We start from the raw sequence: 27,579 nt of genomic DNA on the forward strand, positions 1-27,579 counted from the left end.
CATCATGCTCTCACCCTATGCTTTTTTTTTCTTGTTAATTGTCTTCTAGAATAAGTGTTTGTTCCTCTTTTTTTTTTTTTTTTTAGTTCAGCCCTTCTCCTCCGGAGAGGGCTTGATGTCTGGGGCAGGCACTAATCCGTCTCTAACTGGAAGACAAGGAGTGAGGTGTCTGAGCAGGGCCCTGCCGGGATCAGCGTGGGGGAAGTTGCATCATGGTGGCTGAGTAAGATTGAGAAACTTCATGTTTCAGGCCTCCTCATGGCCAGCACGCCATGTGACAGGCATGATGTATCAGGCAAACTGTTTTGCTGAGGTCCTAATGAATCCTTTAAAAAAAAAATGTATTGATGAATTTTTCAGAAGAATTTTTCTTGTTTGCCTCAAGGAGGTGGTGTCCCCACTGTCTTTTGTGGGGGGTAAAAGGTAGCCAACAGGACCCAGACTTTCAGTGTTATGGAGCCAAGTTCCATTTATTCTAGGGGCATGCTGTGGAAATGCTTTTTTATTGTTAAAGCCAGGTTGAAGTGGGTTGCCCATGTCACAGAAGCAATCTGTACTAGAACAGGGGATTGACATGGAAAAGCCAGGTATTCATCAAGCAGATTAACTGTTGGACACTTGTTCCTTTTTTTTTTTTCCTGGAAACCTTCAGATACTGTTTGCTTTATTTCTGTAAATGCCAGCAGTAGGTTACTTTGACTTAACTTGTCTAAAGTTGGTTGTAGGAATCTGTCCTTCTGGCGTGCAGAATGTCTGAGTTGAGAGGTATACTGAAGTGTCCTTATCAGAGGCTGGAGAGAACTGTTTTAACACTTTCCTTGTTAAATGTCTGTCTGGTATGAGCCTGCCGGTAGCTGGCGTGGAAGGAAGAGATTGCATTCCTTTAAGATGTTGTGAAAGAAAGTTCTTTAAGTAATTCTTATAAAACTTTAACTTTTGGGAACTAGAAAAATGGAGTTTCTCAGATTCATTTCCTCAATTTTCAAACAGTATCAGAGCAAAGTGCAAATAAATGCTTCTTCAGCATACAGTTAGATTCAGCTTTTGGATTACTTAGAAATTTGCATTGGAGAATTGAGGGAGTGTGCACTTTTTTGTGTGGAGATGACCGCAGTGTGGTATGTAGTACAGGCAAGCCTGCTGTGGGCCTGTAGGCGTGGTGGTGTGCCAATTAATACATCTTGGGTTCTTTCTGTGGGGAAGGAAACCCAGCGTTCTGACTAGTGCTTGAATCTGGCCATGTTTATCATGGTAGAGTTAGTACAAAAGAAATCTTAGTTCAAAAATCAAATTTCCTAATTAGATGTTTTAAAAAATATTTGAAATAGCAGTAAGGCTGAAGTGTTTCCCTTTCACTGTTATACAATGAGCTAAAAATAGTTTTCATTCATAAAAAAGCTATTTCCTTTGTTAAGTAATCTGCTTAGCAGAGAACAAATGTTCAGTTTGTAGTAAACTGTAGTTGTATTATAGCCTCAAGTCTGACACCTTTATTCCTGAGTGAAATAACACTGCAAACTTTAATCTTTGGTAGCCGAAAGGGAGCCTTAAATAACAAAGGATAGGTGTTTCATTGTTACTGCTTGGGATTTATGAACGAGGTGTACACAAAAATCTGAAGTGCTGTGTGTTGCAGCTCTTTTTCTTATTTAAACAAGGAAATTTAACCTTCAGCACCTTCTGCGTGGAGCCCCGTGCATGGGTTTGGCAGTGTGTCCATGGCTGGGCAGTCCAGCTGCTTGCTCCAAGTGGTGCAGTGTCATCGTGTTCATAATCCTGTCTGTTTTACCAGAAATCGCTGCCCTTGGGATTCATCTTCCTTGCACGGATCACGTATTTTTCCTTTAAATGAATTGAGTTCTTTTTGTAGTTCTGATTTATTAGAGTTCTGGCATTACATTGGTCATCTTAAAGCAGCTCTTTGGAAGAGGACCAGGTACTGGAAATAGTAGTAAGTCCATTGCTTCTTTAGTTGGATTGAGATTTTATGTAGTATTTACTACCCGTAGACCATCCTCCAAACCAAAAATACCCGATTCTGTTTTTTTTCTCACCTTATCAAAGTTCTGTAATGTGTTTTCAGTTTAGAAGGTACATGCAACAACAAAAATGGCAACTCCTTTAGATTTTAGTGCAGCTAAAGGATGTTAAAATGAAAGGTGAAAAATGAGAACAGCTATGAAATCAGAGCTCCTGGTCCTTATAAAGGGTAGGAGACAACAGCAAAATGGAACGGGTTTTGAGAAATAGAAAAAGTAGTAAGACTGACTTTTAGCTTTTTCTGACTTTGGATGCAAGGAAAATTGAATGTAGAAAGTAAGTTGCACTGTAAAGAATGTTCAGGAAGGGATCGTAAGAATCAGTGGGGACAGGTACTGGGAAGGCCAAAATGCAAACAGAATAGCAACCAGCAAGAGGCAACATTCCTGTAAAAGTACACTTTTAGTAGGAGGAAGATGGGAAAAATGTGATCTTGATTCAGTGGAGAACTTACATTTGTGCAGAAGATGCAAACATTTAAGGTGCTTATTGCCTAATTTGCTTGTCCTCTAACACAGGTTCACATAGGTGGATAATCTTATTAATACTTGCATGAATATTTGTGGTTTTGCACTGGAGAGTAATTCTCTTAAATGGTTCTTCATCAGCTGCCCATGATAAGCTTCACTGTAAAATTCTTAAAATGACTTTAAAAAGCTCAATAAATGCTAAAAGATTACCTAGAAGTACTCACAAGTACTAAAAATCTGGCAAAGGACGAGTCTTCAGAGACATAGAATGGAAGAGAGCTGAAGAAGAGGAGCTGGAAGTCTGAGAGTTCACTTCATCTCAACTAATGGAAAAAAACTGAGATAAATAAGCTTACATATTTTCAAGTTCTTGGAAGATAAGTAGAAGAATATCAGCATGGACTGTTTTGTGGGAGAATAATTACATCAAAGGGCTAATATCTTTTTATTTCAGAGCAGAAGACTTTGTGGGTAGAAGCATTGGCAGTCTTGTCTCTTAATTATTTTTTCAACAAAGATTTTCCACATCTTAATGGCCTCATAAGTAAATGGAGGCATGATCTGGAGGAAAGTAGTTTAGGGAAAGTGTAAAATTGGGTAGGTGATTCTATTCAGAGAACAGTAATTAATGATTCAGTGTTGAAATGAGAGGTTATGTTGAAGGGTTGTGTCCTGGATACAGTTGCCTTTAATGAAAGCATCAGCCAACTGGCTGATTAAGCGTGCTTATTAAATTCTGAGGGACTGTGTGTTGGAAGATGTGATGAGAGTTCAAAATGACCTGAAAAATAGGATGAAATTCAATAGGGACAAATGCAGACTACTGCATTTAGGCAGGAATTGTCAGCTGTGCAAACGCAGAGTGAGGAATAACTGGTTAGGTACTAGAAAAAGGACCTGGGGGTGTACTGGATCACAAGTTGAACATGAGTCAGTGTCACACTGCTTTCAGAAAAGGCAGATACCGTGCTGGGATGTTTAAACATGAATATTGTCAGTGAGATGTAAAGCTGAAGTCCTTTGGCTTTGTTTACTGTTGGTATAGCCTTGGTGTGCACACAGTATCTGTTTCAGGTGCCAAAATTCAAGAATTTAGACCACTTGGAAAGAGTTCACAGAAGAGAAATGCAAATGATCGGAGTTTGAGGAAACAACGTCATAAAGATGGAAGAAAATCAGTTACTTTGGCAGGAGATGAGGAGGCGAAGGGGGCTGTAACAGATTTCAAGTGTTTTAAATTTATAAGAAGGAAACGCTGTTTTCTGAGACTGTTATGGACAGGTTGAAATGGGATTAAGTTTACTCAAGGAAAGCACAGATTGTGCTTTTAGCTTTCTTACAGTAAAATAGTACTTCAAGAAGTCTTATTACTGGTGGCCATTAAGAACAAGCTAGTATGTGTTGGGAAAGGCAAGTATAGTTGGTTTGGGTTGGGGAATAGACTAAGCTCTCTACTGCCGTGCCTTTTACCCCACTTTAAAGGATTCCAATTTTAGTTTGTGTTGGGACAAGGAGACGAAAATGCAGAGGACGCTTTTTGTCTGTCATACAAAATGTATGCTTTTGTGGTCGTACAAGGTGAGTTTAGACCTTGCAGACGTTCTGATGGCTGGACCATGCTGCTTGGATCAGTGTGGAAGGATGCTGTGCTTCGTGTCACTGCTTGCAAATGGAGCAGGTTCCCTCGTGCTGCCGGGAGGTTCTCTGTGGTAGAAGCTCTACAGCATAGGAGTGTGTGTCTGTCACTTCAGTGCAGTAGAGCTTTGAGAAATCTTCAGTTCTTCTGGAAGTCTCAGTAGCTTCAAATTACTGCTTTAGACTTAAATTGTAATCCTAGTGCCTAATCGTCGCTAGAAAGGTCCACCTTTGCCTTTGGAGGTCTCTGAAGGACACATAGTTCAGTACATACACCAGTAGAGGAAGCCTCAGTGAGGACAGATAACTTTCAAAGCAGAAAGTCCAACTGCCAGCAGAGCCATCCTATTTTAAGCATTGTTATTCTCATGCCCTCTTAGAATTGCTTTTGACTGTCTGCAGTAGACTTCATGTCAAAACAAAGTATCCAACTAGTCCTCCTCTTTTGGTGACTTATTCTTAAGATAACTGGAATGTATGGAAAAATTAATTTAATCCTATGTGTTTTGGTATAATACCATGCCTCCAAATCAGTGAAGAAAATTACAGTTACATTATAACTCCGTCCTTTAGATCTGCCCCAGTGATTGGTGTTAAGAGTAGCAAGAGTTTATCTTCTGCAGGACAAATTTAATGCAGTAGTAGACACAAGGAGCTGAAAGTTCAATGATGTAGTTGAGGGTTGGCCTCCAATAATTGAGGTTGTATAGTATATTGCAGTTAGATTGCAGTTAGATTGCATTACCTATCTTATCTTCACCCTGTAATAGTATTTATTGAGCTGTACGTCTTTTCTGGGTACAGGTGAATTTCCTGAACAGCCCTATTGCTGTTGAATTGCTAAATAATATTTTCTCTGAGCAGAAGGATGGCTTTTCTTATCCATGCTTTCCAAATAGAAAAAATGTTTTTATATCAGGGAGTGGAGGAGTCTTAATGTTATCTGCTGTTGTTGTGAAGGCTTGATCCAAAGCCCGGTAAATTCGAAGGGGCTGTTCCATTGGCTTGAACAGTCTTTGTCTACTGTCTAAAACTGGTGCTTCTGTCACTACAGCAGAAATCCAGGTCTGACAAGCCAGCAAAAAGTTCTTTTCAGGCCAGCTGGTAATTCAAATGGGTACATAAAAGAGCTGTCAAATGGGCGATCTTGCAGGGTGCATTCTTTGGATCGATGCCGTCTTCAGTTGGTCTGTTTGGCAAGGACCAGAAAAGAAGTTAGGTACTTGTTTCAGGAGAGGGTCTTGACAGTACTTCTCTGCATCATAGGTGTGTTTTACTGCTAGAGGCAATCTACTGAGCCTTAATGCCGGCAGTGTTAAAGGTCCAGCTTTTGACACCCAGGTTTAAGTGCCAGCAGTGAGTGTACGAAACACAGCTTCTGCCTGCTTGTTGCTCGGTATGGTTGTCCTGCAGCGGCACTTTCACCTGCACTGGGGTGGGACCAGCTGGGGTGGGATGGAGGCACGGCTCTGGAGCAGAGGTGGATGGAAGATCGCTGAGCAAACAGGCGTGTTTTCAAAGGACTGTTGCGTAGGCTCCTTTGGCTGGATGCGTGCACAGGCTTCTGCCTTTGTAAGTTTCGTTACGTTCTGCCTTCTTTACGTTTCGTTAGGTTGTCTACAAGATTTTGCAACTGGTCAGCCTAACAGAATCCTTGCCATATCCTGTGCTAGTGCAGATATCCTCGTGGAGCTCTCTGCTGTCCCAGCCCCTCACCTGCCCAGCTACACCGCTTCGTAGGAGCTCCTGTAGTGGGACTGCTGGCGTAACTGCCTTCTGAGCCTGCATTATGAAGTTCTTGTGTCTCGTGGTACTGCTATGCTACTAGCACTTGTGACACCGGTTTTTAGCCTGTGCCCATTTTAGCAATGATTATCTGGTGCTTTAAATGGCTCCTGCCTCTGTGCTGGCTCAGTTGTTTGTTCACGTAACTCCATTGGCAGGGTGGGATCACAAGAGTGTTTTTCTCATTTAGTGCAAAGAAATTTGGATTTTTTGTGCCTACATCTTGCACATGGAACACACACAGAGTGCCTCTGCTTCTTGTGCCTGCTGCTATCCTCACATAGCATAAACATTTGGGAAGCAATGCCATATTAAGTGCCATAATTGTCTGTCCATCTGAAGTCAAGTGACACTGCTGATTGTAAGACAGACGTGATGGGAGGATTTACACAGGCTAGTTGGGCAGTAGCTGTGCTGGTTGGTGAGCTCCTTTCAACAGAAGCTGTCTGTCTTACTGTTTCACTCTGTCCTCACATCTTATCTTTTCTAGATTTCTGAAATGTGGACTTTATATCTATGTTTTAGTCCATCAAGTAACATCCTAATGCTTAGGATGTTAATTTTATATTATTATTTTTTTTAGTTAAGTCAATATTCTTCATTTTGGAAGCCTTGTAGCGTATTTATTAAATACAGCATATAAAGCAAAAGCTATTTAAGCATATGATGTATGTAGAGGATGGTGGCAACCCGTACCATGCTTTAGAAAGCCGACCACTGTTTTGACATAACATTTTTGGAAAAAACAAGGCTCATGGGGGAGATCCGAGTAGAGCATCTGGACCTGTGGTATCTGACAAGGGACTGCTTCTGAATACTGGAGTAGACACTGGCGATACTCCAGTTTTAGAGGTCAGCAATTAAAGACGAAAGAGTGCTCCTTGATACATTTAATATACTTAATTACAGCATTCCTGTCTTGGCTTTAAGAAAATTAACCTTCCTCCTTACGGCAGAGAAGCCTGGTACTCTTACTTCTCTTAGTACTGCTTAGGTAACATTTGTAGTTTGGGAAGGAAGAAAATTTGTAAATGGTGGCTGAAATGCTGACATCAATATTGCTCCAGATTTGATCTGTTCAAGCAGAATTTCTACTTTTAGGTAATTATGCAGGTTAAATGTTAAATATTAATGCAACGGTGACCCAAAGCTATTGCTTAGTGGAAGCAGCAGTTGTGAAGACCTTTACTGACTGTCAGAATCAGTGCTGAGAAGATTGCAGCAGTCGAAGGGAGATCAAGTGTCAGATTTTCGCAGTCTGTTTCCATTTACAGGAGTTGTCTCCCACTGCTGATGTTGTAGAAATCATTCCCAAGAGGTACACGAGTACCATCTAGACGGAGTTATTTAAGGGCAGCGATGAAATGTATTGTAGTAGGCTTTTGTGAGTTCATTTAATTTCACGGATTGTAGAAGTCCTTCTTTGAGGGATAACTGTTCACTAAATAACTAAAGCTCTTCTGGGTTTGTAGGACTCTCTTTGAATGACTGGGACATAGTAGCTAGGTGGACGTGGGCCAAAGTTTACATTACAGGCATGGCAGAATTGAGTTTAATGTTACAGTCCTGCGCTCCTGTTCTCTTCTTGCCTTTGTCAAACTTAAGTCTGTGGACAGAGAACGTAACTCATCACCCTCTGTTTTCTCATCTTACCTCATATGGTACTTTTGAGAGTAAATCAATCATTTTCAGGAACTAAGCTGTCAGGTTATATACGTTCTTGAGCTTGAGAAAATACTCTTCTATAGCTGTTTAGTCTCTGAATGAAACTGGTTTGCAGATTTTTCTGTTACGTATTATTTTGGTTATTAGAATTCAAACATGGTAGGCTGTCCTGCTTAACATCTTAAAAAGGTTGTATCAAAGAACGTAATTTAACTTTAATTTTTTACATTGTTATTTTTACAGTTTTAGCAATGTTGTGCGTAGTATTTCTATTGATTGGTGCGTTTGCACACAAGGAGAAGAGCTCTATCCATTGAAGCATTTCTGATCTAACTAAAGTGAATGTGGTGCAAGATTAAGGCTTTATATCAGTTTAGTATGACTTGAAAATAAAAATGCACTTTCAGTAAACTTTAGAAAACCCAGGTTTAAGTGCTTAAGTTTAACCTATTTGCATGGAAATACCTTCACTTCGTTAAGAAAAAAAATAGAAGGGAGTATAATTTGTTGTCATTTTTGTTAATTTGGAAGACACTGCATTTAGCAGTCACGTAAGCTGAACTTCAGGAATCTTAAATTGTACATCATGAAGTTAGAAAAGTATGAAGAAGAACTTTGTCTCGTTCAGAAGGCTCAGTGGAGAGTGCAACAAAAGGTACTCGATTGTACTTATGATGAGAAAGAAAATAAAAGCGCCAAAGCAGTTGGCTTGCTTATAATGAGCGTGACTGGTTCTCTAAATATACTGTAGTCATACCTATGCCACCTAGATGCACTTCTGAAGAAATGAAGTTTAAATGTCTAAACTTTTAAGGGAAGGTTCATCTCATGTAATTAGGTTTTGCTTGATCATCTCCTTGACATTTGATTCCAATGCTCTGATGTTACCCTCAAAATATTTTCCAAGAATTCAGAGGAAGAGGGGAAAAAAAAGTCATTGCCTCCTTTTACTGAGCATCCATACTACAAAAGCAAATACATCCCAGGGAAGTAGATACTCTACACCGCACAATAAGGCGGCAGCCACGCAGGAAAGGCTGGGCTCTTGGCACAGCCCCTGAGGGGAAATGCTTCCTTGAAAGGACCCATTGTTGCTGCATTTGGGTCTTCAGACTCCCAGTTCTCTGCCTGGAATGCTTGCAGTTCTCTTGGTGCTGGGATGGGGCATCTTTGCCATCTCTGTTATCTAACCATGGTAGTCTTGGTTGTTTAATGAAATAGAAGGTCTGAGTGAAGTTCATGCCTTGTGAAAAAGGAGGGTCTTTTTGGAAGGGGCTTCAGTGCTCAGCTATTGATGGCTAACACTGGGCGTAACGGTGCTGTGCCTTACCCAAGATGTTTGAAACAGTTTAACTTTCCCTTCCAAGAATAAAGAAAACGTTTCATTGTCCCTGTTGCCAGAGTCCCTGAATTCTAACCCAAACGACTAGTGTTTCCTATTTTGGAATGGAGAATAATAAGTATCTAAAATAAATGTATGCTTTATCGGATTCCTTGACTGTGGTGCAGACCTTCTCTCCTGTATGGCAGCCAGGTAAGGGATCCAGAAATTTAAAAACAAGGACAGGCTATTCTTGCGTGCCTGAGAGTGGGAACATGCGTTGGGGAATGTTGGCTTTTGGTGCGTGATTTCTCAGATGAAAATTTTCATTAATGTAAGTAGCTGCTGCTTGAAGTAAGATAAATGAGATTCCAGGAAGATTAAGTGATGAAGCGCTTGACTAGCTGTCCTCGATATGATCGACTGTTTTCCTAAATCCTCTTCTAACATGTCTTCAACTTTTGCATATACTATTACAGTAGTAGAAAATTTTTAATTGATCTGAACAAAAGGATCTGAAGGATCTGATGACCAGTTATAAAGTAAGTTTTCAGTATAGTATAGGCTGTAGTACTTTGTTATCACGATGTATTGCAATATGAGTTCATTGTTAGATATAGGATTATCTTTACTTAATGTAGTATGTATTTTACTATAAACATTGCAATTGCTATTACAGCCTGCAGAAAGTATACTTTACAAAGAATACACTCCACAAATGTAAATACGATTTTGGTTTGGTGATTGTTGGATACAATGGTCTTCCTTAAGCCTAAACACAGAAACAAAAGCCTGTATTATAACAGAAAGCCCAAGATGGGAAGTGATAAAATAGGTATTGAGTGGAGGGCTTTGTTAAAATTTAGCTCGTGTACTTGTAAAATTTCCATGTATTCATGAAACTATTATGTCATTCTTATTGTTAGAACTGGGTTAGTTGACTAAAGTGTTAAGCTTTGTTTGTAGTACAAATTATAACCTTAGCTCCCTTCAAAATATAGCTGGAGGATTTTTGGTCTTCCATACTTCTTTCAGCCTGTATGTTGTATACAAATGTTTATGTTATGTGGTTAATTTCATAATTAGGGGTGCAGCCACAAGTTACTGGAGAACTGTAAATGGCAACAGCATCCCTTTGTGGAAGGTGTTTCTCAGATTGAAGGTGCCCTTCAAGGAGAGTATCTCTTGTTTTTGTAATTTGGGTTACAGACTAGCAATAAACATTAATGTTAAAACAATACTGAAAGACTTAACAAGTTTAAGTTAACACAGGTAAGGTCGTAATAGTGTATGTGGAAGTAAAAATGTGGTAAGCTTTGTTTTTTAAGGTCATAAAAACATAATATCCCCAGGATTTAGGCTAAGTTATGCAACAGGTATGAAGTGTGTGATTTGTTTCAGTTTGGAAATGATCTCTGAGTGACGTGGCTTTATGTTCCAGGGGCAGGCAAAGACAAGACTCTGTGCGTGCATGGTGTTGTGCTTGCCAGGTGGTGCAAGAAGTCTTCAGCCTGCTGCTGCAGCTCAGATGTGGATCCTTCGTAGCCAGGGGCGTCGCGTGATCCCGTCTGTCACAGATCGTGCCTCTGGTCACAGAAACGAGGTGGAAGTTGTCACTGTTGATGGGGCCATAGCAGTGAACATGAGAGGTGCAGAAATGCCTAGTGTGGGCACAGATGTGTTTGGAAGCTCCTTAGAAACTGAGAAGCTGTAATCTGGAGCTTTGGAAGCTTTCCTTTGAGGCGATGCCTTGGCCGATGAGTGAAGGACAGATAAATCCTGGTGACAAGCTGTTTAGAGGCAAAATGTCTTAATGTGGATTTTAGCAGGGCATTCCTATAGCCTTCGAGCATTTGTAATTCCAAGTCTGTTTAAAAATGATCCTTCACTCATTTTCAGGGGTTGCAGATTCTGCCAATGTTTTCAAAAGCAGCCAGTGGAGAAATTTTAGTAAGGACAACGTTATTTTTGCGTATACTAAAATAAGACCTCTTATGTGAAAGAGGACGACTAGAATGTAAATATGGGACTGTTCTCCAAGGCACTGTGGGCTGAAACTTTGGTTTTAGCTCTTGAAAGCTCGAAATGTTCTATTCAAGTTTGCTTTTTTCAGTGATTTATTTTAGTGTGCAATGTGTTACGCGATACAGTTTCAGAAGAGTGTGCTCCTAAATCATTTCTTTTTTCTTTTTTTTACAACTTAACCTTGTTTGCTCGTCCATTTATTTATTGGTGCAGCTCATTCTGAATGAACTCAGGGCTTCAGACTCAGCTCAGGTATTGTTTGTGGCACTCACTGGCAATTTGCAAGGGCAGGAGCTGCAGACTTGAGTAGTAATAGCTGATAAGACTTTTCCTACTATTTTTATGGCCCCATTTGTAAGTGTGCTTTTTCTAGATTGTGGTCTTTTAAACTGTACCTAGAACTTCTTTCCTGTCTGCTGATAGCAGTTCTGACATCAGGTTAAATATTACACAAGTCAAGAAAAACTTAGTGAATGCAACCTTGCGTGGTCAGTGCTGCCAACTGTTGCGTAAACCAGGCAGTCGCTTTAGCAGGATGGCAAAGGAAACCTTGGGTCAAGAACAGATTTTTTTTCTTCCTGTGAAGAAAGTTTTTTTTCCTAGACATTCCTAGTCCGTCTAGAGTAATTTTGAAGGAGCATTTTAATTGTTTTGTATTGCTAGGGGCTGGATAAGAGAGATACATATAAGCATCTTATGAGATTCAAATTCCAAAATAAACTTGTTCAGAGCAACTTTCGGCATTAGGCTTGAGGTACACATGGAGAGCTGTCCTTGAAAGCACCATCACCCTGGATGTGCCAGGTATGCCTGTGCAGCACCTGATCGGCGTGTGAAAAGCTGACTTCTGTGGAAGGTCAGCGCTTTTCCTCTGGTAAAATGTACTTGTAAAAAATTCCTTGTAAAATGTACTGCCATTCTTTTCTGCTAATGGACAGCCATAACCCAGGCTGCATTCTCATCTTTCCAAAGAAATTGAACATATTTGAAATCTGATGTATTCTCAGATAATCACCTCTTCCTGGCCAGTTGTAGTTTGAGTGTTTCTTCAGTTTTGCATTTCACAGCTGCCTGTATGGCAGAGATTGAACTGGTGTTTTGTACATGTAAAGCAGTTGCTTACAACTTGTAGGTTCATTGTATGGAACGCTGAAAGCCTTTACCATAATGCATGGAAAACTGCACTCAGTTTGGTAACTACTCTAAATGTGTGGGGATTGCATGCTCCTGGAACAAGAATAAAACCTGGTAATAAATGTTGCCTTTGTAAGGTCTGCTACCTCGGTAGGTTGATTCCTTCTCGAGATAAAGGATTGGGAGCACGTCTGTAAACAGCAGAAACGTTTGATTTCTGAGTACTGAAATAATGTTTGGCTTTCTATTTTCAGAACAAAACAGGGATTTTCTGTGTTTTGACAGCTAGTCAGGGTACAGCTGAATAAGATGTCTGCTATGCAACAGGCAGTATTTACGGTTAAGGAGGACTGTTCATGATATTTTTTTAATTTAGATATTTGAAAGACCTGTAATGAAATCAGGTCATTTAGAAACTTAATTTTCAACTCCAGGGCTGTGAAGTATCTCTTAATGGAGGATATATTTGTTGTTAGTAAGTTCTGGATAGAAATCTTTGGTGTCTCAGTAACCCTTAAAGACACCATAATGGATCCTTTTTGAACCCCGCAAAGCCAGATGGGTTGCTTGTTAAGACACTAGATTAGGTTTCAGGAACATAATTTATGTTTGAGCTATAGTTTATGATCTTTTTCTAGATGAGCCAATTGATTTTCTTGGTCTTAATTCTTTCCTGTAGAAATTTAGGTGCTTATTTAGCTACAGTGATTATGTAGGGAGCTGAGGAGGATCAACTTGTATTAATCTCTGCACATACATGTTTTTAAAATTTAGCCTGTTTCATGCACGTCTCTAGCTTTTCCTGTCTGTTTTGCAATATCTCTGGATTTGCCCTTTGTCATCTTACCAAAGCAGTGTTGCTTGATCATTGTACAGAAAAGAAACTGATTTCTGCAGTGGTGAGGCAGCGACCAAGTTACCTGTTCTAGCTCTGTACGACTTGATGTCCAAACCTCTTTTAGTTTGATCTATGAGATCACATCGTTATGCCCTGTGACAAAATGTAAAACGTTTAGAATGAAAAATGTGTGTTTTTCAACTGCCTTCTTTATCACTGATTTGCAGCTTAAAATGAATTTTGTTGTCTTTCCTCATGACAGCTGTAAATACAAGGAAGGGTTTGGTCAGAAACATGCTTTCAGCTATGCAGATAATATCAGGGCTCATGCATAGACCTGAAACTGTCTGTAGGATCCTTGGGAGGCATTTGTGGCTTGAATAGAATGAGCTGTACCGGCAGGCTGATGCCTGGAAGCACAGCCTCCATCCGAGCCCAATTACAGTATTGCAATTGTTCGTGCACAGCAGAGGAAAAAAAAAAAAAAAGCACATTCCAAGCAGTGCCAAATTTTCTTTGATATGTTAATCTTTTGATAACCGTTTGAAAGGCCCTTGGAGACTTTTTTTAGATTTTAGACAAAATAGTTCATTTGTCAGGACTTCCCTTGTAGATAGGGTCTGAGTTATTAAGAACGGCCTCACAACTCATGATGACAAAAGCAAGTGCAGAGGACGGCTGCTAGACTGCTTGGGGGTAAGAGAAACTTTGAGTTATCTCAGGGTTTTTACAAATAGCTGACAACAATAAAATAGGGAATGTGTAAGATACAATTTTGTAAATTTAGTTAATTGTGTATTTTAAATAGACAAATGATCACACAGTATAAATATATAGACAGAAACTTGATATTTTTTATGAGTGTACATACATGGATTTTATGTCTTGAGCTGTCAAAATTTATTTTCATTTATGAAACTTGCTTTAAATTATCCAGTAACTGCAGGAGGAATCAAGTTTCTGTTTTTGTAGCTATAGTCTTTCCAGCCCTTGACGTTTTGCTTTTGCCGTTATGATTTTTCCAGTTGAACTGAAAAACTGAAAGAATAAACTGATGGCACTGATGTATAATAAAGCTGAATTAGTTTTTTAGGGATTACAGACCTAGGACAAGCGCTGGGGAGAATACAGGGAAAATGTCTTCTCCCTGAATCAAACTTGGAAGATAAGATTTGAACTGCAATATTTTGTTAATTATGCCACCTGTTAGTTGACTTAGCTAAGCTAGCAGTCCTCAGAAATTAGGACTTGCAGAATCTTCAGGTTTCTTGATTGAGACTTACTGTGGTTCTTAACATTTTTCAATTTGCTATGAATTTATTTGCACCTTTTTACACTTGCTACAAACTGCCTATAAATATTTTGGTAAAACTTCTTAGCATCCTGATTGTTTAGTCAGGGTAGATCAACACATAGTTATCAGTGCAATAATTCAGGAAAAGATGCAATGTTTTCTTTGCTTTTTTGGGATGCATGTAGTTTTAGGGCTCTGATTACTGCTGTAATTTCTCCAATGATCTGTTTGTGATCTGCTTTAGCTATAAAGTATGTGACGTTTTAATAAAGTTGCAGGTTTACTGCTGAAGCCTGTGATTCAAGCTTGTTCTCTTAAAAGTATTTATAATTTAGTCAGCGTTCAGCTGCTCTCTGTGCCATTTGTTAACGTTATACCTACGTTATCTGTTCTTCTAAAAGACTGAGTGATTTCATTCTCGTAGCCTGTGGCAAACAGCATTTCTGCAACAGGCTTTTTTCATACTTCCTACTTTTCTGACTGATACAATAGCTCAATGAATAAAAATTACCCAAGCTTATGCGCAGTGGAGCAATGGTAACTTTCACTGTTTGCATTGTTTTTTGGCTCCTTTAAAAATGAATAGATATTGCCTTTATGTTGCTATTCTCGGTCTGTTAAATGGGGAGAGGATTTCTCTAGTGTTCGCTCTGGGGAATTGGATCAGAGGCACTTGGTATTTGAATACTGCTGAGTCCACGCTGCTTCTTGTGAGTAGAGTTTGTCCTCACTTTGAGTACTAGCAAGCTGGCATACTCTTGTAGGTTGAGAAGTCCAGGGCTTACATTTAATTCTGTAATTAAATAATTATTTAATGTATTGAAATGTTTAATTTCCCATCACGTCATAGGAGGAAGGAAGTGAAGATTGTATGCAGATCCCTACAGTGGTAGGGTGAGATGCTGCTGCTACTTTCTTCAGTCCGACGCAGCAACCTGAGGTCTGAATCCAGGGAAGGCAACCCTGTGGTGGTGGTCACCTCTAGCTTTTGGGAGGTTAGGGAGAAGCAAACCCAGGGTAGTTAGCATTTGAACCCCTGATGCTGACCATGGCTTGATGATGTGCTGGAAGGGATAAGATCAGAGAAGACAGTGTTCTGTTATTCATTGCTGAACAGTCATGATTTTCAGGGTCTACCAGCTAAGAAAAGATTTCTAATGATCTCTAAGGTTAGAGATCTGTGTTTCACTTAACAAGGAAGACTTGGGGCAGTATGTGAGGTACCAGATTGCATGTATTAGTTGAACGTTGCTCAGAAGGTGAGTTTGTATGAAACAATGCAGATCGAGCTAATGACGTGATTCAGAAATAGCCTTTCCTAATGTTCCTCGTGTATTCCCTGTGTGATTCTACCCAGCTGTTCAAAGAACTCATTAAAACACAGGAATTGCTGCTGTCGGTCTAAGTGCTGAGATTTCCCCTCGTGCTTCTTTGGGCTCACAGCCTGATTCTCGTTGCGGGACGGCCCTGAACTCCAGCAATCATCTTTGTGCCCGCGGTGCTGCCTGTCCTGATGTATTGGCTGAAGGGAAAGCACTCTGTTAAAGTTTATTGGTCTGCAAGCTGTTAACATTTATTTTGCAACCCGGTGCTTTCCTGTATCGAGTATGGTTGTAGCTAGGTCTGTTTATCAAGGCTGGGGCTGAGCCTGCAGGCACGGTTTTTGATGCTGCAGTATGTAACAGGGAATACCTGTCTGTGTAGGAGGAGACTAGTTCAAGTTTGATAGATGTAGTAATTCTCCATGGCACTGTGAAGTCTGTTACAAGCATTACTTGGTAAATACATGACTTTTTCTGGGTACGTGACTTTTTTTTCATTAAATGTGATTTGTGTAGTGTACATAAAAATTTTGACTTACTAATTCAAAAATGTTCTCATAAGGTTTTGTAGCAATCCTGTGTAGGTTTAGGACAGACTTCATTAACTGATTTCCATAAATATTTTTCCCCAGGTGATAAAACTTCTTAGTGAATAAAGGTAGCAATTTAGCCAAAAATGTGTTTTAGAACTTGTGTAACATACACAGCAGTTGAGGAAGTATCAGTAATGCATGTCTTTTGGCTCAGTTTCCAAATTAATTTGCAAGGAGAAAGATAGTCCTAGCATTCAGTATTGGACAGTAGTAGAAAATTTTCAGCTTAACGATAGAACTGCAAGCTGGGCTTTCTATCAAAGGGGACAGTTGTTAACAAATCAGCCTCCTGTGATACAGGAAAAAAAAAAAGCTTCACCAAACAAACCGAAGTGCTGAGTTTCTCATCTGTAGCAGAGCCCCGTGTTGTGGTGCAGCTTTCAGCTTTGTGTGTGTGTTTCTTCCACTAGACCTTTAGTCAGAGGTAGGAACAGATTTCAGAGGAGGTCTGAATTTGGGCAGCAAACCATTGTTGGATTCCTCCTTCGTTTGTTGGCTGAGTTAGAAAGATGGCAGTAGGTCTCAAATTATGCAAGGATGTGCTGATGTTGGATGTGGGAGTGGATTGCAAGGACTTGTTGAGGTTGGCGTTGCTGAATTGAACTGCCTCAGTCCAGGGGCTGGCTTTGAGAGGAGCAAAAATGTCAAGGACTTAATGATAGCAAGGAACCTGGTAATAGTTGTGCTTTTATCATAATGCTACTTAATGCTAAGTATCTGAACAGTTGTCTCTGAGCTTTCAATGGACAGCTGAGATGAAGCTAAGCAGATGGCTTTCAGCTTGATTTTTGTTTTGGAATCGCCTTTTGTCTGAAAAATGACAGTTACAATAACCTTGATACTAGCTGTGCTGTTAAAGTGCATCCTTAATGCTTGAGGAGTATTTATATGCTATGGTAAAAAGGTCTGTCTTTAGACAGATTAATATATGCGCGGTAAGTGAGAAAAGGGTTATAGTGTCAATAGCAAGAATGATGCTTAATCCATCCATACTTTGGCAGGTAAGCACTGGCTATTCAGTGTTTTTTCACTTTTGAACTTGACAGCTTTGATTTTCTTTGTGATGCTGAAAGTTCTGGTGAGCCTTGTAGTATGTGGTAGCCTTTTACCTGTAGTCCTTCCCTGTTGGAATGGGGATCTGTTTGCAATACGTTCATCACATAGACGTCTTGATTTCTCTCTTGCTTTTCTGTGTTCGTGAAACTTGTGTTTATAGTCTATCCTCAAAGCACCTGTCAAGATTTGTAATTATCATGAATTTGCTATAAGAAGCAAACTCACAAATTATAGAATCACAGGACGGTTTGGGTTGGAAGGGACCTTAAAGATCATCTAGTTCCAACTCCCAGGCCATGGGCAGGGCACCTTCCTCTAGATCAGGTTGCTCAGAACAATAGTAAAAAAAATGGAAAACAGGCAAAAGACTAATTAACCATTAAGCATGTCTTGATTTAGAAATATTATGCTGGGAACATGAAGACCATGTGATCTTTCTAGCATGGTCCTTATTTTCTGCCCTTTGTTTTTGTTTTTTTTTAAACACATACCAATTTTCTGCTTCAATGAGAAATACATATCTTAGGGCTACAACACCTTTCCTTGAGGATAGCCTGGATTCTGAAACCATCTGATTTGAAGCTATTACAGCGTAGAATGAAAGGAGTGCGTAATCTTCACCTATTTTTAAGCTTTTTGTAACAGATTTAGTTTACATTTCCATCGTGAAGCTTGTAGAATGTACAAAAAAAAAAACCTCTTAGTTTGTTATATGTAGAATGTAGTAAGGTAAATCAGTACAAGCACTTCTCTCTGTCAAAGCCAGCCATTTCTGCAGTATTTCGCTTATATTCATCCTGTGTTAAATCTTGATATTTTACTGGAGCTCTTTGGGTCATTACTGCTGGAAACTAGGACAGTGCAAATTCAAGATCTATATTCATATGTTGTCAGTGTGTTTTATGTGTATGCACTTCAAGGAAAAAAAAAACCTATAATCATCCTAATACTTAGGTATAGAATCAGTAATGTTGCTTCAATTTTTAATTATTTTGTTTTTAAAGGTCTTCCATATCTCAAGTTGAGAAGTTCCATATCATACTAAAGATGGAGAAAGAAGAAAAGAAATTTGTCAATAAAGCAGAGGAGGACGAGATGGTAATTAATTCTGTACTCTATTTTTATACAGTGAAAGAAACAGATTTTTATGATTTTGTCTAGACAGGGCATATTCCACCAGGAAGCATACTGTCTCAGTTTAAAACAAGAGTTTTGTACTTCTGATCTTTTCAGGTATTATGAAATCTAATCTTGGGATAAGGAATGTTTTTGCTGAAAGCCTTTGCAAAGGTGCTGGGTTGGCTGTGTTTAGGTCAGCAATCCAACAGATAACAGATACTGGTATTTAGCAATTTTTTAAAGGAAAATGGACGTGGAACAAGGTATTTTTTTTTTCCTCCAAACTCTGGAGCTTTTTTCTTGTTGTTTAAAACAAATTAACTATCCATAATCTAGTTCTGCTTACTCTTGCATATTCATGTTTATTCGGGTAAGACCCCACTCCCTAAAACATGGAGAGCAGTTTTACGGGTGTTTGGTAGTATTTAAACTTTACTTCCTGATGGAGCAAAGATATCTCTTATTGTTCTTCCTGAAAGATGCAGCAGTTAGATTTGACAAATATAGCACCAGCTGAACTTTAAATTTCCAGTCCTTTTTACAGACAGCAGAAAATACTCGGGCTATGTAGGGATTTTTGTTTTTAAAAAGATGAATTCCTGCAAGTTGAATCCTTGTTCTTTCTTCATGCACACTGCTAGGAAAAGTTGTTCATTAGAGCACCTCTCAGACAGAGAGTAGGTAAGTGCACCTGACATCAGAAAGTCAAATTGCACTGCTTATGTCTTGATCGTTAAAATAAATGCTTTTTGGAGGGAATAACTTTGTTTTGTCCCAAAAGAAGCATTAACCTCTACCTCTATCTTTCACCTCCATGTTTTTCATGGTAAGAATGTAATATTGCCTCCAGTGTTTTGGGGGTATCAGAGAATAATGGGTTTGGTCTCTGTTTTTCGTAAGCTGAGAAGGCTACGAAACAAACATGTTGAAAAGCGTTTTCTTAGTAAACATAATATTGTTTAATGAAAATTCTCAAAATTATGCAAAAAGTTGGTGTTAATACGAACAATGCAGATGGGACTCAATGGGAAACTTCATTGCCATTTTGCAGCAGGAAATATAATCTAGTGATGTAATGTGAAACTCAGGAATGTAGCACGGCATCTAGTAAGCCACTGAATTATGTACTGTTCCCAGCTGTCATCAGGTTAAGTTGGTACATGCCTTTGACCAAGGCACACTTAATACTCTGCGGGTTTTTTAGGAGAAGAGGATTTTTCCGGCTGGTGCAAGGTACATAACCTTGGATAGTGCTACTTGTGGTCTATTAATGTTTCACAATAGCATTTCTTGTTAAATAGCAGACAAAATGATCCAGTTCCTTTACTAAGAAGTAATATTTTACAAATGTACAAGTTTACAATTTTTACGTAGCTTTTTAGAAAGTATTATGAAAATCTGTTCTCACCAGTAATCCAAAACTGTGCATGTTAGCTAATAAAATGCTAATCTGCTAAAACCTACACTTGAGAAAAACCAGATGTGCTTGCTTTTAGTTTTTCTTAAATGCCTAACTTGCTTGTGCTGTGTGCTGGTCATGGCCAAAAACATGATCATTCTCTGAGACTTAAGACGTAGTCTGAAAACCTCACCATAATGGAGCAGTCCAGAAAGGAGACAGGTCATATAATGAAGTGTTTTAAACAGTGTGTATGTTCTGCATTTGCGGGGCTTTTACTGATCTTTGTATTGCTGACTGAGCCAACCAGTCCTTTTTGTTACCTCCGCATCATGTAGTAAGTTTTTAAAAATTTTTTCCTCCTCCAGAAGAGGAAAATGAGAAAATAGTTTTGAAATTTGGTTCCCTTTAAATATTGCATTTTATGAAAAATTAATGTTGGCTTCCCAAGCTGGAACAATTAAGATTGAGTCATGTACATGCACACACTGGCTGAGGTTGGAAGGGAACTCTGGAGATCAGCTAGTCTGACCCCCTGCTCAAGCAGGGTCACTTGGAGCATGCTGCACAGGATCACGCACAGGTGGCTTTTGAGCATCTCTAGGGATAGGGACTTCACGACCTCTCTGTGCAGCCTATGCCAGCACTCTGTCATCCTTACAATAAAGAAGTTTTTCCTCATATTCATATGGAACTTGTTGCGTTTGTGCCCGTTGCCTCTTATCCTGTTGATGTGCACCATTGAAAAGGTCCTGGCCCCATCCTCCTGACACTCTCTCTTCGGTTACTTGTATGTGTTGGGGAGGTCCCCTCTGTCTTCTCTGCTCCAGGCTCATTGCTTGTTATTTGTTTCTGTTTCCATACAGGAGATCTATGGTTATGAGCTATGTCGATGGAAGTTGGTGCTAGTTACTGTAGGAGTGATCTGTTCTGGTGGCTTTCTTCTCCTCCTCCTCTACTGGATGCCTGAGTGGCGTGTGAAAGCAACGTGCAAAAGGACAACGCTTAAAGACTGTGAAGTGGTTCTGCTGAGAACAACCGTAAGTCTATAGATACGGGGGTGTGCTTCTGCAAGTTGGGAGTTGTTTCATGTCTCTTGCTGCGTGCTAAATTGTACAGATTCTTGCCTGCCAGGTAGATGTGATTTTTACTTTATAGTTTTTTATATGATTTTGTTTTTATTATGTTTTATAGTAATGCAGAACTGTGCTCCTTGGTACTATATATAGCCTTGCTGCCCATGTGGGAAGACTAACAGCTGTTTGCAGAGAACATGGTGAAAATAAAGTGTCTTGATTTTGAGTTCTCAGAATTAAATGAATGGATACCATTTTCATCAAAGGTTACAGAGCAGTTACCTTGTTCGTATAACCTGATACACAATTTTCAGTTTTTTTCCTGTCTTGGTCAGCAATGTTATATTTGCCAAATTAAGGTAAAAGTACAGGTCCAAGTGTGGTATGATTTCAGATTATATTTTTTCTCCACTATTGCTATGTGCAGCCCCTTGTTACATTATAATCATCAGGTATATCCTTAGTTCTTTTAAGTTGCAGGGTGGGTGAAGCTACATGCGTAGAAATCTCGTAGTCCCATCTACTACGGAACAAATGTAATATTTTTCAAGGGCTGAAAATGTCAAAATTCAAGTACCAAGATTCATGGCTTTAAAAAAAAAACAACAAAAACAAACAAACAAAAAAACACCGCAAAAAAAAAATCAACCCTTTCAGTGCAGAAAACATTCTTTCAGAATTGTGGAAAGAAATGTATTCTTAAGTCATCTAATATTAATGTGAAGATAACTTCTTTAGTTCTGTATAGACTGTCACCTCTTGACTTGTTTTGCTTGACTTTACTACAGCTACTGCAGTAACATGATGTTGAAATGCTGTTTTAATCAACCTTTTCTCATTTTTTTCTCCTTAAGGATGAATTCAAGATATGGTTTTGTGCAAAAGTTCGTGTTATGCCTTCCTTGGGAGCCAATCCTTTACAGAATCCTAACCCTATTGTACACAAGGTTTCAAATGGCCATGCTGTTCATTTCTGTGAATCTGCTGCAGAAGAGAATAAAAACGATTTGAAAAAATACTTGCCTGTAAGTAGTCCTTCAGTACTACAGTTGATAACTTTCAAAGGATCTGCAAATATTACCTAGAGTAAGCATACACAATACAGTACAGTATGTGAGTTACTTCATTTGTCTAAAAGGCTAACTGGCTCCTTAGGTGGAACAGAGATCTTTTCCTCAGTAACTCTTACTACTGAACCTTATGGAATTTTTGAAAGATTATTTTGAAAGAAAAATTTTCAGTTTTCAGTGTAGGTTTTCTGAATTCAGTTTCTATCACTGTCCAAAATAAAGTCAATCAGAAGAGAGGTGCTAAGTGGTGCCAGTTTAATATTGATGTCTGTTGCCCTTGCAGATTCGTTATTTCACGCATCACAGTGTGAAGTATTTCTGGAATGATTCAGTTCAAAGTTTTGATGTTGTACGGTAAGAATATTTTTTCTTCTGTATTTTACTTCAAACTGCATTTTTGGTAACTATAACTTACCTAAAAACATGGTGAAAAATAATATCATATTCTGACCAGCTGTTTCAGCTTATTGAGTCTTTGAACCACTCTGAGAGGAGAGAGATTTTCCAAGAGTGACACTGTGTGAAAGAATGCTTTTGCTTAATTTACCATTATTGAGCATGACTTACATAGGGTGACACGCTTCATGCCACTGCAGGCTTCTTGCCTGTTCTACGTGTGTATGAGAATCTGAGCACCTGATTTTAGGCAGCAGTTCTCCTCCTATAAACTTGTAAAAACTTCCCTTTTGATGGAATATGTTGTTTTTTGAGTTGCTGCTGAGCTAGACCAAGAAGGAGTATCTAGGAAGAGGGGAATTCACTTGCATACCTTGTTGCTCACCTTTGTGTAGGTCTGTGCAGCTACATTTAGTCCAGCTGAGCTGAAACTGATGGCTCTTCAGTAACAGTATCAGGTCTTTTGCATTGATAGAAATGCCTCTTAGTGGCTAAACCAGCTGTGCTTGTTGAATGTGAAGTGCTGTAATTTCTCTTACCCAGCAGCACTGTTGCATGGCATCAGGGATGAAGAACAAAGTTCTGTTTTCTGGTGCTGCTGCGGAGGCCTTTCCATAGTGCTAACAAGTTAAATGAACGCAGGCTTCTCCACTTCTGACAACCACTTTTTAAAAGAAGTCCAGAAGAGAAATGTAGCCTCTCCATTTGACTTAAATCATTGATCGCTGCACTGAGCCATCATGTAGAAAAGCACTGCATATAGAAAAAAATTAATGACCAGTGACTGAAAAAAAAGTAACCAAAACATTATAAGAAGAAACCTACTCTGTCAATGTTTCTTCTGTTTTCCAAAAAGGTGTGTGCAAATAATTCAGAAAGTTATCAGCAATGACAACAATTACAAGAAACGATCATAATACAGGCAGTTACGAAATTGAGAATTCGTCTGGGAGGGTGGAAATGTCTCACTTTGTGTGTAAATAATTAATAGCTTTGTATACGTTTTTTATGTTAAGCCTCATGAATTATACCGGTGCAGGTAGTGATGCTTGTCATTTTACATTATGGGGTCCTGTTTATACACCTGTAGTGTTGCTAAATTTAAACTGTTCAAAAAGAATATTTCCCATAGATGAGATTAAAAAGACCAAATTGAAACTACACTTTCTGCTGAGAATGTAAAAATTTCCCTTGTACCCAAACCCACAAGTTTAGTAATAAGCGTTGTTCTTCGCATGAAAGCAGTGACTTGAAATTTGGTATTTGCTCACTGTTTGACTGTGCCTTTTGATGTCCTTGTGATAACTCAGCCAAGTTGTAAGCCTTTGAAAAATCTCAGATATGTCTGTGAAGTTCTGTGAGCATTCATTCAATCACATTCTTGCTAATATGCCAAATTCTCACTTGTGTGATGTGTTAGTAACCATTCAGCCTGACCACTGGTTTAATCAGGTACTGTAGCTGAGCTCTAGAAGCCAGTATTTAGCAGCTGGATGATGAAGGGCAAGAGCCTCATCTGAGACACACCTGAGACTTGTAGAGTACTAAGTCACTTTTGTACAAGGTCATATATGAGTGAGTTTGGTGTAACTTTTCTCTAAAGTGAATTAGGTGTGATCATGTAGTGAAGTTCTAGATACCACCTGGGAAATAATAGCTGAACTTGAGTATAAATATTCTGAGAAGCCTTTCAGAATTACATTCAGACTAGATGCTTTCACTGAGATACTTTTCTTAAGCTACTCTTCAGGTTCTTACGTAAAAACAGAAATCAGTATTACCTAATAACCTGATAGAGAATCAGTTTGTAAAGAAATGGGACGCTAGACAGAGGGCCCAAGGCAAACAATATAGTTGTAGTTGGCATCCAAGCACAATACCATATAATGAAGATAAGTTTACTCTGTGCAGTTAATTATGGAGGTATCCAGAAGACAGAACAGTTTGATCACATAATTAAAGACTTATCACAATACAGAAGGGAAGCAAATTAAGATTTCTTAGGCAACTAATTCAGTTATGAGAGCTTGAGTTTTGTATCATTGTTCTTTTCATAGTGATGTAACATTAAGGTCCCTGTTTGAAACACAGGAAACGCAAGTGTAATTGTTCTTAAACTAAATCAGACCTGGCCACATACCAAAGAGGATGCAGCTTTGACCCTGTATGTCTGTTTTGTTTTAGCTAATGTCAAATTAATCCCTTGGTGATTTGATGAGTATTTTATGTAATAAAGTATGTGCCCAAAGGGGTTTATTTAATGCCTTGGGAATTCAGTTCTGTAACACTTAGGTGGAGAATGCTTATTTCTCTCACTGCGGACTGAGAATTGAAATACTTTCTTTTTCTGGGCAAAATTGGGAGAGAAGAGCTTCTGAGGAAAAATTCCAGGAGAAAATAGAGTAGAAGGCAGTTCCGGGTCTAAATAGCGAAAGGGAGAGTGGAAGATAATGCCTATGCTGAGAACTGGAGCTAGGGACTGAGATAACACCCTGCTAAAAGCTTTGTCGTAGCATGAATGTTGCACATGCAGATATGCACACTGCATATAAAGCACTTTGTTTTAGGGGCCCTTCGTAAACCCACTTCCCACTTTTCAGGAAAAAGAAAAATTGTTTGAGACAGAGTGGGGCAAAAGGCACAGTTATGAAAAGACAATTACATATTGATATAAAAATATTTAAAATCCTTGACCTTGAAATATTTCAGGGAAACCTGGTAAACCTGTGGCCAGATTTAAACATAAAAACTGTTAGGAGAATATGAAGATGTTACCAGAAGCTGCCAGAAACATGGTCCAAGTCTTTGCAGTAGTGAGGGTATTTAACTTCTTTCCCCATGTCCTAGAGAATGGAAATAATTTGTACTATCTATGCACAATATCTTTTTTCTTCACTGGGACATCTATGAATCCTTTTTAGTAGGTAACTTAATGGTTACACAATATAAAAAAAAAAAAAAAAAACACCTTGTGCTGTTTTTTCATGTCTGTGAAAGCCATTTGGAAGGCAATGATGTTTTCCTGTGCATCCAAAACATATCTGCTAGATAATATATCTGGACGTTGGACATATGTCCTTAATGAGTTTGTTAATTGCAGCAATCCCGTAACTGTGAACATGATATTGTTTCAGGTATGCTTTCTTATCTGCAGGTCTTCTAAATCATAGCATTTCTTCTCGCACCATGTAGGAGTCCTATGAAGATGAGTCTTCCAGTGCTGAGGAAGCACTTGAAATGTAGACTGTATTTTTTACCTCGTCACAGATAAAATTTGGATAGCAAGAATTGTGATAGCTGCAGAATTGCTTCAGTATAGGGCTATCAGATAAATTGATTAATACTGTTTCTGAAATGCTTCTAGTACTTGTTAGAAGTAAATGAAGTAGATAATTTGAAGAAACAGCAATACCTCTTGGTTTCATATGTTTTATATAACTTTTTCACATATTCTTTTTACGGGCTTTTGAACGCCAGTTAGGCTAGTATTTTAGTTAGTTTTTGACATGTAGCTCGTTGTAATTGAAATGAAGGTATGACTATCCTTCGGTGTAAGACATCTCAGTAAGAGGAATGCTTCTAACATCTTGCTGATATCTATAGGTACATGACAAAAATAGCTAGAAAAGCATTAATCTATAGACTGTTCTTTTCTAATACAATGTAGCTCTTGGCAAGGGCCCAGCACTCTCTTGTTGCTGTACACTTGATTTTAAATATCAGGTTTCTGAAATAACTCATTGACTTTGTCCGTTACTTAGAGGACTAGATGAATCTACGTTCTGTTCTGCAATTCATAATGAACACAGCAGAGGGCTGACGAAAGGGATGCACGAGTACAGGTAATGTTACAGTACTGGAGGGAAGAGTTGTTTTCATTCAATTACCTTTGCTCCAAATGTTTATAGCATTAGAAGGCAACTGAGAGTGGTTAGTATTTACAGACAGTCTCTTAAACTTCCTTCAAAGAAGGCTGTCAGGAGATGTAGGGAACTCTGCTTTTTCCTATGTGTATGCTGGGTAGAAACCAGTCTCTGAGACCATTCTGAATTACTTCTGGGTTTTGTTGCCTTCCTTGTTGTTCTTTTTCCAAATGAGACTTTCTCAGAGTTTTAAATATGGAAGCGTCTGCTTGATCCTTCCACCTTCTATTGATTTGTGGCTTTTCCTACAAGTCCTTAAGAACACACTGACATGATGAAGCCTTTCATGTTATTAAACCAACTCAGATCCTATCAGAATTAGTTTCTTGCTTCCCCCTTTCATGATTTGCATTTCATCATGCTAAGGATAAAATTAAGACACAGAACCATGAAAACAGTATCTTACTTCAGGGTAGAAGTTAACATTTGTTTGAGCTTTAGCTAGAACCCCATACTGGCTTTCAGAATGACATATTCATTAAGATTGGACCTGTGCACACTGTATAGAGAAATCTCATTGTGAAAGAACCTAAAAATGAAGGTGCAGTTTCAATTGAAATAAATATTACTTTCATGTTTGAAATGTGTAATATCTCACCGAATAGACCTTTTATGATGAATGCCTTTTGAAATAATAAATGTGGTAAAAAGGGCCATGGGTTAAATGATATTTTATACTTTCTCATGCTAATGGAATTATTTAAAAATGAATAAGGTCTTTAAAATTTTAAGTGTCTTTTTGGTACTTCTTTAATGCAGGAAAGCATTCTATGGAGTAAATGAAATTGCTGTGAAAGTGCCTTACATTTTTAAGCTTCTGATTAAGGAGGTAAGATCTTATATTTACAAACACACAAAAAAGTGTATAATTAAAAGTTACTTTGAGTACAGTGGCTCTTAGACTAGTCCTCAAATAGTAACATGAAATGAAAACCTTCCTCCAGAGCCTGGCAATGTAAAGCCAAAGGATATGGGCTTTTTTTTCCTCAAGAGCTCCAAACTTAAGAGGCCTTTGCTGCAAACTCTTCAGAGTTTACAATGTACTGCCTTACTAAGGACATTAAAGAAGTGTCAGAATTATTTGTGAGGTTATGAATGTTATTTTCTTATTGTTCATTTTGTACTTAAAACCACTGACTGTGTTTTGCACTATCAGCCTGGAGATCATGCATTACAATTTACTCATTGAATCAAATTTATTTTTCCATATACTCTTGTTTGTTTCATTTTCCTTGTATTAAATGGATTTGAGTAACTGACACGTTATTCATGTGGTAATACGTTAGAACATTTTGAACAAAAACTCTCAAACCTGAGCTAATGGGTAAGAATATATTTACTAATAAAAAGTAAATATCTGATGTGTTGTAAGTTACAATTCTTAAAGTAATTTGGAAGTTATTATCTACAATTTTGCT

The 27,579-nt window shown here is 38.6% G+C and overlaps 1 protein-coding gene across 4 annotated transcripts in view; it reads left to right on the plus strand.

The window, feature by feature from the left end:
- The window catches only part of ATP13A3 (ATPase 13A3), a 58,141-nt gene that overhangs the window by 2,855 nt on the left and 27,707 nt on the right, over positions 1-27,579 (plus strand). For 3 of the 4 annotated variants that reach the window (XM_035544423.2, XM_050712607.1, XM_050712608.1), the window contains 6 exons: positions 18,183-18,276; positions 20,563-20,736; positions 21,627-21,797; positions 22,126-22,196; positions 26,000-26,080; positions 26,921-26,990. In XM_035544423.2, coding sequence (XP_035400316.1) covers positions 18,226-18,276; positions 20,563-20,736; positions 21,627-21,797; positions 22,126-22,196; positions 26,000-26,080; positions 26,921-26,990 — 618 coding nt within the window. In that variant the 5' untranslated portion in view covers positions 18,183-18,225. Of the gene's footprint in view, positions 1-10,357; positions 10,566-18,182; positions 18,277-20,562; positions 20,737-21,626; positions 21,798-22,125; positions 22,197-25,999; positions 26,081-26,920; positions 26,991-27,579 lie in introns of all 4 variants that reach the window. The other variant, XM_035544426.2, reaches the window with a different exon arrangement.

Source organism: Cygnus atratus, chromosome 9, assembly GCF_013377495.2.
Source record: "Cygnus atratus isolate AKBS03 ecotype Queensland, Australia chromosome 9, CAtr_DNAZoo_HiC_assembly, whole genome shotgun sequence".
Taxonomy (NCBI): Eukaryota; Metazoa; Chordata; class Aves; order Anseriformes; family Anatidae; genus Cygnus; species Cygnus atratus.